The 19,816-nt window shown below is 39.3% G+C and overlaps 1 protein-coding gene across 1 annotated transcript in view; it reads right to left on the reverse strand.

Moving 5' to 3' along the window:
* pik3r1 (phosphoinositide-3-kinase, regulatory subunit 1 (alpha)) overlaps nucleotides 1–10,990 on the reverse strand; it is a 35,623-nt gene extending 24,633 nt beyond the window's left edge. Inside the window, exons 1-2 of the mRNA XM_062989074.1 lie at nucleotides 10,727–10,990; nucleotides 7,278–7,917 (exon numbers count right to left, since the gene is read on the reverse strand). Of these exons, the coding sequence (XP_062845144.1) occupies nucleotides 7,278–7,611 (334 nt within the window). The 5' untranslated portion in view covers nucleotides 7,612–7,917; nucleotides 10,727–10,990. The remainder of the gene's footprint in view (nucleotides 1–7,277; nucleotides 7,918–10,726) is intronic.
* Nucleotides 10,991–19,816: the final 8,826 nt, after the last annotated feature.

Below are 19,816 nucleotides of genomic sequence, written 5' to 3' on the forward strand. Positions count from 1 at the left end.
CTTGTGTGTTACTAATTTAAGAGAAAGGAGAAAAAAAATCCATTTCACTGTGTGATCAAAACACCCAAGACCTGCAAGAACTTGCAAAGTGTGTATTTCCTTTTGCTCAACAAAGCAAATGTTTGAACACTTTCACTTGTCAGCATAACATTAAAACCACCTCCTAGTTTCTACACTTACTGTCCATTTCATCAGCTCTACTAACCATATAGGAGCACTTTGTAGTTCTACAATTACTGACTGTAGTCTATCTGTTTCTCTGCATGCTTTGTTAGCCCCCTTTAATGCTGTTCTTCAATGGCCAGGACCCACACAGGACCACTACAGAGCAGGTATTATTTTAGGTGGTGGATCATTCTCAGCACTGCAGTGACACTGACATGGTGGTGGTGGTGTGTTAGTGTGTGTTGTGCTGGTATGAGCGCTGCTGGAGTTTTTAAACACCTCAGTCACTGCTGGACTGAGAATAGTCCACCAACCTAAAATATCCAGCCAACAGCACCCTGTGGGCAGCGTCCTGTGACCACTGATGAAGGTCTACAAGATGACCGACTCAAACAGCAGCAATAGATGAGAAATCGTCTCTGACTTTACATCTACAAGGTGGACCAACTAGATAGGGGTGTCTAATAGAATGGACAGTGAGTGGACACGGTATTTAAAAACTCCAGCAGCACTGCTGTGTCTGATCCACTCATACCAGAACACACACTAACACACCACCACCATGTCAGTGTCACTGCAGAGCTGAGAATGATCCACCACCTAAATAACACCTGCTCTGTGGTGGTCCTGACCATTGAAGAACAGGGTGAAAGCAGGTTAAAAAAAAAAGTATGCAGAGAAACAGATGGACTACAGTCAGTAATTGTAGAACTACAAAGTGCTACAAAATATCTATATCTATATCTATATATATATATATAAAAGAGTCAAAGCCAAAAAAGTGTAGCAGCACATTTCCAAAGAGACAAACCACTACACAGAGTCCAACAAAACAAGCATATTACTGGTGCTACATCTTCCCGTCCCTCACCTTGACACAAAGATAGATAAAAATCGGGTCATTTAGGTTGTATCCAATTTAACTAGATCAGTCATCACTATTCTCAATACAAACAACAAGACACAGCACTATTGTGCAGATTGTTCCTACAGATAAGCTTTTTATGCTTTCCTAATGGAAAAAAAAAGTTTGAGAAAACAAAAATGTTCTAAACAGACATACATACACCGACCAGGCATAACATTAAAACCACCTCCTGGTTTCTACACTACCTTCATCAGTGGTCACAGGACACTGCCTACAGGGTGTTGTTGGCTGGATATATTTTTGGTTGGTGGACTATTCTCGGTCCAACAGTGAGAGTGAGGTGTTTAAAAACTCCGTCAGTGCTGCTGTGTCTGATCCACTCATACCAGCACAACACACACTAACACACCACCACCATGTCAGTGACACTGCAGTGCTGAGGATGATCCACCACCCAAATAATATCTACTCTGTAGTGGTCCTGGGAGAGTCCTGACCATTGAAGAACAGCATGAAAGGGGGGTAACAAAGCATGCAGAAACACAGAAGGACTACAGTCAAAAACTGTAGAACTACAAAGTGCTTTTATGTTGTAAGTGGAGCTGATAAAATGGACAAAGTGTGGTTGGTTGTTTGCTTATTGAATTTTAACGTCATGTTTTACACTTTGGTTACATTCATGACAGGAAAGGTAGTTACTCATTACACAAGCACCTGGAGGAAACCCACACAGACACAGGGAGAACCACTGCATCTTTATTAATGATTAGGATGTTTAGTCACCACTTGTAATAACTGGTTACAGACTACAGGTTACATTCTGTTGAACTGGTTCTGCTTGCGGTGTTTATGTTCTACATTAGTGGCATGTTCACAATGTTTCATATAAACAAGTCTTTCTACTTTATGAAATAAAAACAGTGTAATGTAGTGACTTGGTTTACATTGTAGTGAGGGATTATAAGGTTGTCAGTTATCAATTACTCATCAACTAATGTCAAGTTTTTAGGGCTGCCGCGATTGGTCGACCTAGTCGATGACGTCAACGCAAAAATGCGTCGACATCAATATTTTAAGTCGATGCATCATTTTTAAAACTATGCTTATAAACGATCTTTTGTAATTTCAACAATGTTTCCATTCATATAAGAGTTCATATGATTTCCCTTAGCACTACTTGCACTACTTGCGTGCATGACCTAAGTCGTATTTGGTCCAGTCACTGGTTGCTGGCATTAAGTGCAGTCTTAAAAAATGCTGTCTGCAGCAGTCAGAGACCGATTGTAGAGAGCTTTCAAAGAAAAGCTCAAAGTTTTCCAAGACCCAAATCATCAAAAGTTTGGGAATACTTAAAACTGGCACCAGAGCAGCACTAGCGCGATGTTGCACATCCTGTTTCATTAAACTTCTTAATCGTGGAGATCCTAGAATACTGTATTCCTTAGTGAGTTCGGTTAGGGCGCATTTTTACTTCTACTGTATATTGGTTCATTAAGCTTCTTAATCGCAGAGATCTTGGAATACCGCATTTCTTAACGACCGCCACGCACTTTGCTCCGTTGGACTCGCAATTTTTGTGGGATTTTGCGCGGTCAAAGTGAAACGCTTACCACTTTGTTTACATGGCTTAGAATTTGAAGTACATTTGAGTGAATGTGTAAGTTAGAATCTGGACTCATTCTGTCATGACTGTATGTTGGACTTAATGAGACGTGCCCACCTCTAACTGTTTTATTTCTGCCATAAGTTTAAGCACTTTGCTTTGTGTACGGAATGCCATAAACACATGGTGCACTTTGTTTAATATGGAGCACTTGAGAATTTGATAATATGGACATAAACCCTGTTTACATTTAGTTTTGTGCCATATTATGCCGTACAGTTTGTTGTTAAAATAAAAGAGTAAAAGAGATTCAGAATTAATCATTAGATTAATCGACTAATCCATAAAATAGTTAGTGGCAGCCCTACAAGTTTTTTTTTGGTTAAAAATTTTATCCCTAATAGACAGTGTATATTGTAATATGCTTAAAAAGTAACTGTTTAGCTATATGTAAGGACCTATTTTATCCTAACTTAACTTTTTTCAGAATAAAAGTGAAAAACAGAGTATGTGACATGTTAAATTTCCTCCTGGTGTGTGCCTGTATGTAACATGGCCAAATTAAAGCGAATACATTTTGATGCATAAAACTTAATTTGCAAACACTGTCGTCAGTTAAAGCTTACTAAATCAAATTGTGGCTTCTTATAAAAACTAAAGCTTTGGAAAGCAAAGCAAAGCAAAATGAGTGGAAGCAGTTGTGAAAAGAGCTATTCTAAAGTTGGCTGTGCTGGTTTCGCCAGAGCACATACCGATCCTCTCACTCCAGAGGCCTGCGAAAAGGAGCACATTAATGTTTTTAAAAGCTAGGGAGCCGGAACGAACTGGAATTCCACATCTGCTACTCTCTGAAGTAAGCCCATGTGGCTTGGAGAGAGAAAAAGAGAGAGGGTTGAGCAAGAACCCACAAACGCAAAGCTCCTGCTTTCAACCCTTCCCCTCAAAGCCAGCCTTCTTCCTCAACTTTGGCCTCCCCCCCTCCTCCAGCTGAACGGAGTCCCAGCTACATCAACATTAAAAGGAGAAACGGGGGGAAAGAAGCGTGGAGAGAAGAGGGAGGGGATGAAAGAAGAGAGACAGAAATATCTGCCAGATCCTTGGATGGCAGGTAATAAATCACAAGGGTCAAGAAACAACAAGATTCCAGACCCTGGGCCTCAGTGCCTGCGTTTAGTCCCTTTCTCTGCCTCCCACTAAAGCAAACAGAGACTTTTCTTCTCTTGGTGCCACAATCACCCTTGCACCAAGCTACAAAGCTGTCACTAAACACTGCCAGCCTTCATAGAGACTGCTACCTCTGCAGACCTCACAAGAATTTCACAATGTCATCCCAAGGAGACTAAAAGACCCGAAGGAAACCTGCGACCGGGTAGATTCCAGACAGGAGTCAGCTCTAGAGTAGCTTGTCATAACAGCAAAAACGAAAGTAAATGCTTAAATTATAAGTATTGGAACAAGACCATGTTTAAACAAAGTTTCTTTTTAACCTCTTTTCACAACCAAAAAAATAACTAAATAGCAGGGAAGAAGCCAGTATCTTAAAGCTATTGCTGACATTAGTTAAAACAATATAATTCGTAGTTTAACAGCTATACAGCAGCACTGACATATACACATGCAGAATTTCATATTCTATGTGTTTAAAATGACTAATGCATTACAACATATCAGAGATGGGGACTCGTAAACAACAAGAGTCCCTAGCGTCAGCATGTGTTAACATTAGTTATGTGTCACAATTATATTTGAAGTGCACTTCATTTCAACATTTTCGTTACCTTTGGATTGGAATCTCACTTAAAATGGTGGAATAACCTACGTAGTGCACTTCACAGGAACAACTGGGGTGAATGGAACGCTCCTACAGAATTGGCGCCAATGGTTGAAAGACCGCTTTCTGAACCAATCAGACCTTCTGATTTTAAATTTTAGTAAGAAATGCTGTTATTTGCATTTATTCAGTTTGTGTCACACAGATGATGTGTCAATGAAACGCTTGATTGGCTTTCTAACGAGTTCGTGTTTTACTTAACAATCGGGAAAAGTTTGGAGGTTCTTAATTATAAGCACACATTTATAAAATAACGGATTATATTCCTAATGGAACAACACACGCTTATAAATTTAATAGCATCTGGAAGAACAGAAGCTAAGGTAAGCAGTGGTTATGATTTTTTTTTTTGCTGTGTTTTGGATTTTGGCCGCTCTGCCGTGATTTATTGCGCACTTTTGTTTTGCAATGAAAACAAAACGTACCAGTTTAAGCTTTTAACTGGTACCTTCTTGTTACGGAAATTACATTCGTTTGCACAATGACTAGGAAAGTAAAGGCACAAAGTAAAACGGCAAAATAATCTGTTGCTAATCTGTTGTTGTTTTTTATCTGAACTTATATATTATTTGTTTATTTCTACACTACATTTCCAATATGTGTTTTGTGTATATTATATTGACTTGTGACTTGACTCGGACTCGTATTTTGTGACTTGTGAAGATCTCTGCAACATATACTATGTATGCCTAATGGTTTAAGATTAATTGTTTGTTTCGCTGTTCATAGCAGGAAAGCATTTGAGAACAAAATTCTTACTGCATAACACTTAGTACTATACTCTCTAATATTAACTGTCAGTTATTAAAAATGACTTCATAACTATCAGAATTGAATTTTTGAATGTTGATAAACAATAACGTGTTTAATTGTGCCAGAAAACCTAGTATTCTGTGCACCTCCAGTGTAACAGACGTTCTCTATTAATGATGTATTACTGGTAATCTAAACTTTAAAATACTCGATTTTCAGATTAAAAACTTATTATGAATGCTAATTACTAGCAAGTGACTAACAGTAATTTAAACAATGTTTTGGGTTAAAATAATGAACCTAATTTTAACAGCCAAGTGACATTAATGCCAGGATGACAAGAGTTGAGTTAACTGACTTTGCCTGCATGCACGAGTTCAGGCAAGTAAAATTAACATATCACTACTACAACAGTCAGTACTCATACTGGGTCAAACCAGCATTCTGTGGTACTCCAAAAGCTCTGCCTAATATCAAGGACATACATGTTATGCTGTTTAGCCTCCTCCCCCTCAAACGGGTTTTGTTGCGGCCGGTTAAAATCTACCAAATGCGACCGCTGAAAGTTCTTAACCTTTGAAATAGCAAACTGTAGTACGAGGGGTAATGCTGGATTTTTAAGAACTATCTATATGAGCATTTCTGTACCTCAGAGAAAGACTGACAGGGCCTTAGCATAGCATATGGTATATAAGACAGGACAGACCACATAGGGTCAGGAAGTAGAACGACATGCTGGTTTAACCATTGTCAATTATGAGAACTAATAAAACACTATTTATCTAATGTTCTGTGTGCTAATAAAAGAGCTTCTAGTCATTTTGCAACCATGGCAACAATAATTTTTCTCTATGCTTACTAATCAGAATCTAATGCAGCATGCGTCACTAATTTTCTTTCTTTACTCAATGCATTAGGTTCTGATCAGGAAGCATCCGCCAGGCATGATGCACTTCAATTTGTTCAATCTAAGTGAAAGCTCTAACAGGAACAAAACATTTCTAAAACCTCTACTTTTAATTGAACGTATATACGCTGTACAGCCAAAAGTATCTGGACACCAATCTAATGACTGAGTCCAGGTGTTTCAATCAAACTAATATCTATTAAATGTATAAATGTACAAGATTAATGTGGAGAAACTTCAGATGGCCTGCACAGAGGCCTTACCCAGAGCCTCATGCCATTAAGGACCAGTGAGATAAACTGGAATGAATAGTTTCAATATCTCGTGGAAAGTATATTCAAAGGAAAGGAGGCCATTATTAGCCCCCCAACATTGATGCACATTGTTTGTTTATTAGGATTTTTAACGTCATGTTTTACACTTTGGTTACATTCATGACAGGAACGGTAGGTACTCATTACACAAGGTTATATCAAACACAGTGATGGACAATTTTGTATCTTCAATTCACCTCACTTGCATGTTTTTGGACTGTGGGAGGAAATCAGAGCTCCCGAAGGAAACCCACGCAGACACGGGGGAGAACATGCAAACTCCACACAGAAAGGACCCGGACCGGCCCACCTGGGGATTGAACCCAGGACCTTCTTGCTGTGAGGCGACAGTGCTACCCACTTGGCCACCGTGCCGCCCGCACATTAATTAAAGGGATGTCTAACAAGCTCGTGATCAAGTGTCCACATACTTTTAGCCATACAGTGTGATACCGCTGTGCTAAACACCCCTGCACCACCGTGAAAACAAAATCAGACTACTTAGCACATGCCAATACATACAGGCATTAAATGGCTTTCTGACAACTAGGCAAGAAAACAGCCCAAGAAATGTTGCCTCCAGTCACTGTCTGGAGTTTGGCATGTTTTCCCTTGTGGTTATAATGCAGGTCCTCCAGTTTTCCTCCCCCACCTTCCAAAAAGCAGAAGATTAACTGCCCTCATGAGAGTAGTGTGGTGAGATTAGTTCACATTCAGGATGTACCCAGGCACATGTTAAAGTAATGAACTAGTGATTAAAAGCTAGCTAAAAAGAGATTCCTTGATAAAACAAGGGCTTTCAAGGGAACATACCAACTAAAGTGGAGCTTACTCACCTCCTTGCTCAGAGTCCGAGTCGCTCTTGGCTGGTCCGGGTGCAACCGGCAGAGGTCTGGGAGGTCGTGGTTTTGGTGTTGGTGGAGAAATCTTCTTCTTGCCAATGAACTCCACGTAAGTACCAGGGAAGTCCCCTTTTTCCTGAGTCATTTCGTTATAACCAGGCAGCCAGCCTATCTCCTCCGGCCTTTCCTCCAGACCTTCGCCATAACCAAGTGCTAAAAGAGCACCTTTACTCACAATGAGTATGTCGCCGACATGCAGGTCAATGTCCTCCTCTCTTTCTTTCTTATAGTCATACAGTGCTCTGTACTGGTATCCTTCTGCGCTCATCTTGATATCTTAGAATTGCTTATCTTTTACTATGAACAAATTTTGTTCTGCGCCTTTGTCAAAATCCTGCAATGTTTTCACAAACTGCTTGGGATATGACTAAACTTTTTCTTTACGATGCAAAAATATATTTATCTGAAAACTACACAGTTACAAAGGTATCATGCTGCAGTTGTCCACTTGTAGTGGTCAGTCCTTTAGGTAAAACTAATTCTCCAGTGATCTAAAGTACACTCATGGTGCTTTAAAAATATTGTTTCCATTTGTGAGAGGTCTGAAATGAGGTTAAGCCAGTGTTACCACAACCTGCAACACACAAAACAAGAACTGCATATCAAACATTGTTGACAGTAGACCTAGACATGTCCCATTCTATTTGCACTTAATTGGGTTATTATGATCAAGATGAAAGTAACTAAGATTACAAAATTTATTTGTGAAACCAAGCGAAAAAAAAAACATTTTCTCAAGATCTTTAAACACAGACTGTAATAGTTACTAACAAACAAGTTATCTTCATCGAATACATGCAAATAACCAGATATTCTGGGCTAGTATTATGGACATTATTATTAAAATCAGCATGGTGATTAGTATTTCTCAGAACTAAACATGAGAAACAACCTGATCCTGGATATTTCTGCCACACATCTCTGCATTTAACATTTCTGGTCACAACATGCTCCAGTTGAATTATGCATCAATTAGAATTTTCAAGCAGTGCTTTTTAATATTTCAAATTTTTACAACAGTCTGTATTACTGCAACACATTGTGCATTCTATTCTTGTGAATTCTATTCTAAATTACACATTATAAAACGGATGGTTCCGGTCCTAAAATCTGATTGGCTGAGCCGCGTTCGAAGCCGTTGTAAAATCCCCGATAAACGCACACCTAGGACCACCTCACATCATTCCATATTAATACGCCACTGAAAAGAAAAAGTTAATGTTATTTTCACCCTCATGTTGCCTAGCAACACTGTTAATCGAACTATTTTGCGTCGCGGAAGAATGCTTTATTGTAACTTTATACACAATAAATACATTTATGAATTAAACATTGTTGTATTTATTATATTTTATGTTGACCACCGTTTTATAAAAGCAATAAGCCACTCGAGACCGTACGTTACTGTTACGATTTTAGCACGGGGAAAGAAGTTTTAAAACGTCATCCCGTGCTAAAATCACAGTAATGCACGGCCTCTCGTGGCTTATTGCTTTATTAAGGTACCTTTTAACATCTAATGTTTTTGTGTTTCGATGCAAAGAAATCACAGGACAGAGCAGTCGCATCGGCAAACTCAATAGCCTGGTGGGTTTGCCATCAAAAGTATAGGCCTAGTTTGTCTGCTTCCTTATAACGAGCAAATATATTTTACCAAATGTTTGTTTGTTTATTTGGATTTTAACGTCATGTTTTACACTTTTGGTTACATTCATGACAGGAAACGGTAGTTACTCATTACACAAAGTTCATCACTTCTCAAGGTTATATCGAACACAGTCCTGGACAATTTAGTGTCTCCAATTCACCTCACTTGCATGTCTTTGAACTGTCGGAGGAAACCGGAGCACCCGGAGGAAACCCACGCAGACACGGGGAAAACATGCAAACTCCACACAGAAAGGACCCGGACCGCCCCACCTGGGGATCGAACCCAGCACCTTCTTGCTGTGAGGCGACAGTGCTATCCACCTATTCCCAAATGTAATATATAACATGGAACAAATTTAACACAACCAAAAAAACTTCACGATCATGACAGGCTTATGCTTGTTATAAAACAATCAATCAATTTTGCATGTAAGAAACAGACTTTAGTAAAACTCACAGATTTAAGAATACTAAATTTTGCATGAATATGTACCTCTGATCTATACATAGGCATGATAAACTTTGCAAAGTGAAAATGATTATTTACCATGATTGTTTGACATAAGAGCAAATGCAGCCTTGATTTTAAATGATCTAGATGTCAAGATTAACAGTTACAATACACATTTAGTAACAAAACAGCATGGACCAAAGTAAAATTAATATGCTATAAAAGATGTCTACCCCTATGCAAGCACTAAAGTTCAACAAATAGAAGAACATTATGGTTCATTACATAAGACTGTAGCCTGCAAAAAAGCTGTTATACTGTTATAGTACATATTAAATATTAACATGGTAAATGTAAACAGAAGTAAAATAACCATAGAACACAGAAATCTCTACTCAGCAGATGTATATAAACTGATTAACTACAGTGCACATATGTTATTTGCAGTCACTAAGAATGTTTATTAGCAGGATTTGCATTTATAACATGAAACAAACACAAACTAAACATAGCTGACTCAATCTTGACTAGATTTTTGCTTTAGGACAGACTCCAGCTCTGCGGCACACAATGTTTTAGTACCAGCTAAAGCCCTCGACAGACTCTGTGTGTGTGTGTGTGTGTGTGTGTGTGTGTGTGTGTGTGTGTGTGTGTGTGTGTGTGTAATGAGATACACAGAGACTAGCTGAAACACTTGAGAACTTGTGCAGCGCTAACGTTAGCTAAAATGACTAACAATTATTGCAAACAATGCAGAAAATACAATTAAACTGTATAAAGTGGTAAATTAAATAAAATGCACAATAAACTTTTCAGAGAGCTTGAATAAGGACTGCGTTCGGTGCGTTGTCACGGCTAATGCTACATACGTGCTCGCAACAAGATATGTACTAGCGTTAGCCGGCTAAGTATGTTAGCATGATAGGCTTTGAGATTGTAAGCTTGCTAACCATATAGAAAAACGACTGTAACGTTACACTAGTCTCCAACACCACCACACAAACTACCGTGAGCATTAAATTCGCACTATTTACTCAAATATAAAACTTACGAAGCAGTTGTTACACCCTCGCAGAGCTATGCATTGACGGTTAGAACACACTGTTCCTGGCAATTGGAATAAACGAACTGAACAGAAGTACGCACAGAACTGAGTGATAAAAAGTAAAGCATAGAACATTTTTAAACCAAATACATAAAAAATACACAAAAGACATAGAACAAAATACACAATAATGCATATAAATTAGAATACAAAATTAAAAAACCGACTACAACTCACTTTGGCAACTTGAGCGAAGTCCCGTCAGAGCTGGGCCATGAAAATCTCTCTTTCCGTAAAACTGCAGTTAGCAACTAGCCGCGTTAGCTCGAAAATAAATCCCAATTTCCACCAAAATCCACTTCCAACAATCCTTCTGAGCAAACTACTAGTCTACGGTTGAATAAATTCGGGTCCGAAATGAAGTTTAGTACTATTTCTCTAACTTGGAAACGTGGCTCCTGCAGCCTATAATCACGACTCCGCCCGACTGACTCCAGCGCGAACAGGACCGATTCCCAGGCGGACCGAAAATCATCCACGTCAATCAAACTACGTCATGAGCAGAGCCTCCTCGGGAGAGCCCGCCCCCTCATCAGCGCTCTCCGCCTGGACTGCTCGCTCGCTCGCTCTCATCTGCTCTGCTGCTTTGCACGCGATGCTTCCATGTTATGTAACTTCCACTTCTGAGTTTCACTGGCGCAATTGCTTCTTTTTTCTCTTTTTTTTCTTTTTAGGCCGCTGCAAAAGGAAATAAATTATAAAAATGCATCATGTCAGTGGCATTTGCGTAGTCCCATCCTCAAGTTCCCCTAAATATTTCAATCTTAGTCAAATTTAAGAAGCTTCTACAACCCAAAATTAGAAAAAGTTGGGTTAATAAAATAACAACACAGTGTTCCTTACATAAACTTTGACTTTTATTCGATTGCAGACAGTTTGAACCCAATATATTTCATGTTTCGTCTGCTCAACTTCATTTCATTTGTTAATATACCTCCATTCCTGCATTTCAGGCCTGCAACACATTCCATAAAAAGTTAGGACGGGGGCCATTTAGGGCTAGAAATGAGGTGAAAAAACTAAATGATGTAATTCAAAGAAAGATTGGAAGGGATTTGCATATTTCTCCATCTACAGTGCATAAAATCATTAAACGAATCAAGGAATCGGGAGGAATTTCAGTGCATAAAGGCCAAGGGCGCAAGCTTAAGCTAAACGCCTGTGAACTTCGATCCCTCAGACGGCACTGCATCAAGAACCGCCACTCAACAACAGCTGATATAACCACATGGGTGAGGGATTACTTTAGCAAACCTTTGTCGAGCACTATAGTTACATGCACAAATACCACTTTAAACTTAACTGTGCAAAAAAGAAGTCTGGGCTCAGAGGCATATCTAGGATGGACCATCACACAGTGGAAACGTGTATTGTGGTGAGATGAATCAGCATTCCAGGTCTTTTTTGGAAAAAATGGACACCGTGTTCTTTGGGCCAAAGACAAAAAGGACCATCCAGACTGTTATCAGCAACAAGTCCAAAAGCCAGAGTCTGTCATGGTATGGGGCTGTGTCAGTGCCCTTGGCAAAGGTCATTTACACTTATGTGATGGCAGCATTAATGCAGAAAAGTACATTGAGACCTTGGAGCAACATATGCTGCCTTCAAGACATCATCTTTTCCAGGAATGTCCATGCATTTGTTCAACAAGACGATGCAAAACCACATGCTGCACACATTACAAAGGCACGGCTGCGGAAGAAAAGGGTACGGGTACTGGACTAACCTGCCTGCAGTCCTGACCTGTCCACAATAGAGAATGTGTAGAGAATGCAAATCTTAAGACGTGTTTGCAGGAAGAATGGGACAAAATAAAAGCTGAAACACTAAATCACTTGGTCTCCTCAGTGCCAAAACGTCTTTTAAGTGTGGTGAAAACATTAAAAAGTTGTTAATGCTTTATTGTCCCAACTTTTTTGAAATGTATAGCAGGCCTGAAATGCAGGAATGGATGTTTATTAATAAATGAAATGAAGTTGAGCAGACAAAACATGAAATATCTCAGGTTCATCCTGTCTGCAATCAAATAAAAGTCAAAGTAAATGTAAGAAACTCTGTGTGTTTTTTATTATCTGCATTTTCCATGCTGTCCCAACTTTTTCTAATTTGGGGTTGTAATTCATGACTCCTAAGATTTGATTTGATGGGTCTTCGATAATATCTACAGTTGCAATTGGATCTATTACCACAACAGGTATTATGGCAATGTATAAAATCGAATACAAATATACAACAAAAAGTCTCAGCTAACAAACATAGAACGTGTATTGACACATAAAATAAATTTAATCTTGATAAACGTCCAAGTGCACTATTATACAACCGCCAGTCTCATTACTTACCTTAATAACATTTAATAACCAATTTCAGTAAGTGCTAACCAGCTTGTGACACCTCTGTTGTGGAATTTTTCCCCATTCCTGTTGCGCAAAAGTTTCCAGCTTATTAAAGCTTACTTAAATCCCAGTATTAACAAAATATACTGCTATTCTAAAACACTAAATCAGTTTTTTCTTTGTTCATTTGCTGTATCATTCAACTGATAGACTTAATTTAAAGCAAAATCTAGCTAAGATAAGTTAGATAAAAAACTTTCTAATCTGCTACATTAATAATCTGAGTTGATGACTCACAACTTATAAAGGAACAAATTCTGAAGGTTCCTGTTACAGTCACAGGTAAAGAACACTTGCAGACATGACTGAATTTCCAAGACTGCATGACATACAATACACGTCCCTTACATATTTATGTAAACTTCAGCTGTATTATGTGTAGCTAACTCCAAACAAAACACACCTTAAAAGGCTCTTTGGAATAATCAGAAATTCTGCATTATCATACAATGTGTTTTTCTCTTTATACAAGTTAAAAGACAAAAGTACAATCTGCCAAAACGAATTACAACCCCAAATCAGAAAAAGTTGGGACAGTAAATCATTTACCACTTTGTAATGTTGCCATTCCTTTTCACCACACTTAAAAGACGTTTTGGCACCGAGGAGACCAAGTGATTTAATGATTCAGCTTTTATTTTGTCCCATTCTTCCTGCAAACACGTCTTAACATGTGCAACAGTACAAGGTCATCGTTGTCACATTTTTTGTTTTAAAATTGGGGACAGTTTAAGACTGCAGGCAGGCCAGTCCAGTACCAGTACCCTCTTCTTCTGCAGTCATGCCTTTGTAATGTGTGCAGCATGTGGTTTTGCATTGTCTTGTTGAAAAATGCATGGACGTCCCTGGAAAAGATGACGTCTTGAAGGAAGCACATGTTGCTCTAAGATCTCAGTGTACTTTTCTGCATTAATGCTGCCATCACAGACGTGTAAATGACCTTTGCCAAGGGCACTGACACAACCCTATACCATGACAGATCCTGGCTTTTGCACTTATTGCTAATAACAGTCTGGATGGTCCTTTTCGTCTTTGGTCCAGAGCACACTGCGTCCATTTTTTCCAAAAAAGACCTGGAATGCTGGTTTATCTGACCACAATACACGTTTCCACTGTGTGATGGTCCATCCTAGATGCCTCCGAGCTCAGAGAACTCAATGCCGCTTCTGGACATGGTTAACATAAAACGTCTTTTTTGCACAGTAAGGTTTTAAGTGGTATTTGTGCATGTAACTCTGTATTGTAGTGCTTGACAAAGATTTGCCAAAGTAATCCCTCACCCATGTGGTTCTATCAGCTAGTGTTGAGTGGCGGTTCTTGATGCAGTGCCGTCTGAGGGATGTTAGATCACAGGCGTTCAGCTTAAGCTTGCACCCTTGGCCTTTACGCACTGAAATTCCTCCCGATTCCTTGGATTGTTTAATGATATTATGCACTGTAGAGGGAGAAATATGCAAATCCCTTCCAATCTTTTTACATTGTTTTTAAACATTTCAATCATTTTCTCACACATTTTCTGACAAACTGGAGATCCTCTGATCATCTTTGCTCATCAAAGACTCAGCCTTTCCAGGATGCTGCTTTTGTACCAAACCATGATTACAATCACCTGTTTGGAATCGCATCATTATTTAGTTTTTTCATGTCATTACTAACCCCAATATTAAGTTAAGCAGATAAAACAAGAAATATCTTGGGTTCAAACTGTCTGCAATCAAATACAAGTCAAAGTAAATGTAAGGAGCACAGCATTTTTCTTTTATTTGTGTTTTTCATACTGTCCCAACTTTTTTCTGATTTAGGATTGTACATTTAAATGATACTATTGATCATGTCTTTGCAGGGTAAAGTAATAGTGGATCGTTCTTTCACAGCAATATCATTTTCTCTAGCTGCTAGTTTGATTTGTGCAATGATGAGGAATCTCAGTCCAGTCTAAGATATTTAAAGAGCCTTCATGCCACAGCATCTTAAATAGGTTCAGGTCTAAACTCTGATGTTCCAAAACATGATTCTAATGTAAATGTATTCATGACTTACTGTCAGTGCCTTCTGTTGAGCATCAGGTGATAAACTGCTACCCTGACATTCTCTTGTAAAACTTAACCACGCCCTTAACCACAATGCTTCCTCCAACATGCTTCCTCTTAAAATGAGGTTTTGGTGTTGATCTAAAAACCCCACAAAATCTGAAGCTCTCTGATACAAAGAGACAGTCAAAATTGCAGTCAAATGAGTACATATTAGTTTGTCTTTGGAAAAATTGGAAGTTTTCTGTTTGAAAGACAAAAAATGACCTTTAAGACAGTAAAAGATGCAAAAACTATTGCAATGGCTAGACGACTGGGTCAGAGCATCTCCAAACCTGAAGCTCTTGTGGGGTGTTCCTGGGCTGCAGTGGTCAGTATCTATCAAAAGTGGTCCAAGGAAGGAACGGTGGTAAACCGGCGACAGGGTCATGGGCGGCCAAGGCTCATTGATGCACGTGGGGAGCAAAGGCTGGCCCGTGTGGTCCGATCCAACAGATCCAACAGCTACTGTAGCTCAAATTGCTGAGGAAGCCCATGCTGACCCCTGTCCACTGCTGAAAGTGCCAACAATGGGCATGTGAGCATCGGAACTGGACCACAGAGCAATGGAAGAAGTTGGCCTGGTCTGATGAATCACACTTTCTTTTATATCACGTGGATGGCATTTTCTCCCCTTTTTCTCCCAACTTTTTAGCGCGTCCAATTGCCTCATTGCGTCACGCTTCCTCTCCACCAATGCCGACCCCCAGTCTGATTTGAGGAGAACGAAGCTAACCCACGCCCCTTCCGACAGGTGGGCAGCAGCCGTATGCATTTTGTCACCCACACTAGGCGAGTGCATATATGCGAATCAGCCTTGTGTACGGAGAGACACACCCTGATCCGCACTCTTTCCCCGCCTATGTGCAGGCGCCATCAATCAGCCAGCAGAGGTCGTAGTGCATCAGTTACGAGAAGTCCCTATCCGGCTTAATACCCCACCCCTATATGAACAACAGGCCAATCGTCGTTCATGTGGCCAGATGACAGAGCTAAGATTCAATACGATCTGGTGTGCTAGCGTGTGTTTTTACCGCTGCGCCACCTGAGCAGCGTGATTTTTTTTTTAATGCATTTTTCTTCCCATTTCTCCCGATTTAGCGCATTCAATTTGTCTTCTGCTGCTGACAGACTCCAGATTTGCATCCAAGGAGAGCACGCTGCTGCCCATTCCTTCTTTACACGTGCACAGCCCTCCTCTTCTTGTCCTTGCTTCTTGCCCAGGCGTCTCTTCTGCTAATAAGGGTCCTTACACAGAGTATGAAGACCCACCTCCATATAGTCCGGTCCGGCGTGATTTTTAATGTTCAAAAAATCTATAAACATTTACACGTTGTCATTAGGAATGTGTGTATTTGTTCGCTTTAATTAAGTAGTATGGCAGCACCCTAAATTGATACATACTACTGGTACTTGTATTTAAGTAACAGTAATTAAAGAAAAAGGACAAAAGCAGCATTATTATCACGTTTAGCAACATTACCAGTGTCATAGAATACACATTTCTGTTTTCTTATTCAAGGCATTTTAAAAGAAGGAAGATCTAACACGCATGTTCATTTAACACAGAGCACATTGTAAACTAGAATCTCCCACACTCCCCTCACGGGATGCTTTAATTAGGTGGAGCTGAATGACTTTGGTGACTGTTTCTCAGAACTGCAACACTGTGCCTTCTCAGAATGCATCCAGTCATCAGATTATATAAAGATGTCAAATGTGACTGAGCTGCTGAGAGGAGCTGGGAAACCTTTTAATACCCAGCAGTTGCTGTAGGTTAAATGTTTATCTCCAGTTACTGTCTGTGTGAAGGCTGGTGCGTTCCTCTAAATTTTGCATCGTTCAGGTTTTCAGTGAACCTCCTAAAACATTCCAGGAGATGGACTGTCTACTGTACACTGCCCCAAACAGTGATGTGAGTGAGTTAGTGATCTAACATCATCACACATTGCTGCTTTGTAATGTGTATTTATGTCTTGAGCCCAGTGTTTCCTGGGTAGACTGAACCTACTGCAAATTTGAAAAAGATTATGTCACTACTGAGGATAAACTTATGATTTAATATATAACCCCAAATTAGAAAAAGTTGGGACAGTACGAAAAACGCAAATAAAATAAAAATGCAGTGTTCCTTACATTTACTTTGACTTTTATTTGATTGCAGACAGGATGAAACTGAGATATTTCATGTTTTATCTGCTCAACTTCATTTCATTTATTAATAAACATCCATTCCTGCATTCCAAAAAAAAGTTGGGACAGTAAAGCATTTACCACTTTGTAATGTTGCCATTCCTTTTCACCACACTTAAAAGATGTTTTGGCACCAAGGATTCCAAGTGATTTAGTGTTTTTTTTGTCCCATTCCTCCTGCAAACACGTCTTAAGATGTGCAACAGTACGGAATCGTCGTTGTCGCATTTTTCGTTTCAAACAAGCAGGCCAGTCCAGTACCCGTACCCTCTTCATCCACAGCCATGTCTTTGTAATGTGTGCAGCATGTGGTTTTGCATTGTCTTGTTGAAAAATGCATGGACGTCTCTGGAAAAGATGACGTCTTGAAGGCAGCATATGTTGCTCTAAGATCTCAATGTACTTTTCTGCATTAATGCTGCATCACAGAAGTGTAAATGACCTTTGCCAAGGGCACTGACACAACCCCATACCATGACAGACCCTGGCTTTTGGACTTGTTGCTGATAACAGTCTGGATGGTCCTTTTCGTCTTTAGTCCGGAGCACACTGCGTCCATTTTTTCCAAAAAAAGACCTGGAATGTTGATACATCTGACCACAATACTAGATGCCTCCGAGCTCAGAGAAGTCAACACCGCTTCTGGACATGGTTAACATAATGCTTCTTTTTTGCACAGTAAAGATTTAAGTGGTATTTGTGCATGTAACTCTGTATTGTAGTGCTTGACAAAGATTTGCCAAAGTAATCCCTCACCCATGTGGTTCTATCAGCTATTGTTGAGTGGCGGTTCTTGGGGCAGTGCTGTCTAAGCACAGATGTTCAGCTTAAGCTTGCACCCTTGGCCTTTATGCACTAAAATTCCTCCCAATTCCTTGAATGGTTTAATGATATTATGCACTGTAGAGGGAGAAATATGCAAATCCCTTCCAATCTTTCTTTGAGGTACATTGTTTTTAAACATTGTTTTTAATCATTTTCTCACGTATTTGTTGACCAACTGGAGATCCTCTGATCATCTTTGCTAATAACGACTCAGCCTTTCCTGGATGCTGTTTTTGTACCAAACCAGGATTACCATCACCTGTTGACATCACCTGTTTAAAATCACATCATTGTTTATTTTTCACCTCATTACTAGCCCTAAACTGCCCCTGTTCCAACTTTTTTGGAATGTGTTGCAGGCCTGAAATGCAGGAATGGAGGTATATTAACAAATGAAATGAAGTTGAGCAGAGAAAACATGAAATATCTCAGGTTCATCCTGTCTGCAATCAAATAAAAGTCAAAGTAAATGTAAGGAACACTGTGTTGTTATTTTATTTGCATTTTCCATACTGTCCCAACTTTTTCTGATTTGGGGTTGTATAATTTCAAACAAAAATATGAAAAATCTTTCTGCTCCTGTTAAGAAAACTGTTTCCTGTGCTATTCAGAACAGCCAATTGTAATTTAGATTCGATAATCCCTGACACATGACTTTGAATGCGGTTGGCCTAATTAAGGGGCAAGTTAGCTGGTCGAGGTCTAGCCTTCTCAGAGAAGAATCAGCCTGTGAAAAAAAAAACACTCAAGGCCAAATAAAAGAGGGAGTGAAAGCTGGAGGGGGGATTGGGTGTCAAGTGTTTGTGTGCACATTGTACATGTTACTCTGGAAAGGCAAAAGCTTTGCACGTAGCTTCTGAAATGAACAATCACTGAGCATACGAATCCAATAATAATAATTATAATGTCATGGGAAAACCTTTGGAAAGGATTTTATAAAATAGAATAAATACAACTAACATTAGTCTTTAACTTTGTACAACCCCAAATCAAAAAAAGTTGGGACAGCATATGCAAATCCCTTCTAATCTTTTTTTGAGGTACATTGTTTTTGGTATATTCATAATAGTTAAGCAATGACTGCATATTTATTAACTGAAACAAGCCTCTGATGAGTAGATCAATTTCACCAAAGTGACGTCTAAGCATGTGCTTCAATGGAAAGGAAAATATTTGGTTTTCATTGGTCATAATCAATCTACACTTAATCACCTATGTTTTTAGAGTTCCTTTTCTACAAAAATATTCAGACCCTTTATTTAATACTTGATATGGGACACTTAGGCAGCAGTTACAGCTGCATATGTTTTGGATGCATCACTACAAGCTTTGTACACCTAGATTTAAGCAGTGTATAACATTATTCATGGTCAGTTCTAACAAGTCTGTCAACTGCCATCTTTACTTTTCTCTGCAAATGTTTGATGAGGTGTAGGTCTGTGTTTTGGATGACTGTCAAGGACCTCTTCAGAGTTGTTTTGGCTGTATGGCCCCAGTCTGAATGTGCATACACTTTCTCTTTGTTAGAGCTACTGAACATACGAGTATACACTGACCAGGCATAACATTATGAAGTGAATAGCACTGATTATCTCTTCATCACGGCACCTGTTAATGGGTGGGATATATTAGGCAGCACGTGAACATTTTATCCTCACAGTTGATGTTAGAAGCAGGAAAAATGGGCAAGCGTAAGGATTTGAGTTTGACAAGGACCAAATTGTGATGGCTAGATGACTGGGTCAGAGCATCTCCAAAACTACAGCTTTTGTGGGTTGTTCCTG

Source organism: Trichomycterus rosablanca, chromosome 26 (assembly GCF_030014385.1).
Source record: "Trichomycterus rosablanca isolate fTriRos1 chromosome 26, fTriRos1.hap1, whole genome shotgun sequence".
In the NCBI taxonomy this organism is placed as follows: Eukaryota; Metazoa; Chordata; class Actinopteri; order Siluriformes; family Trichomycteridae; genus Trichomycterus; species Trichomycterus rosablanca.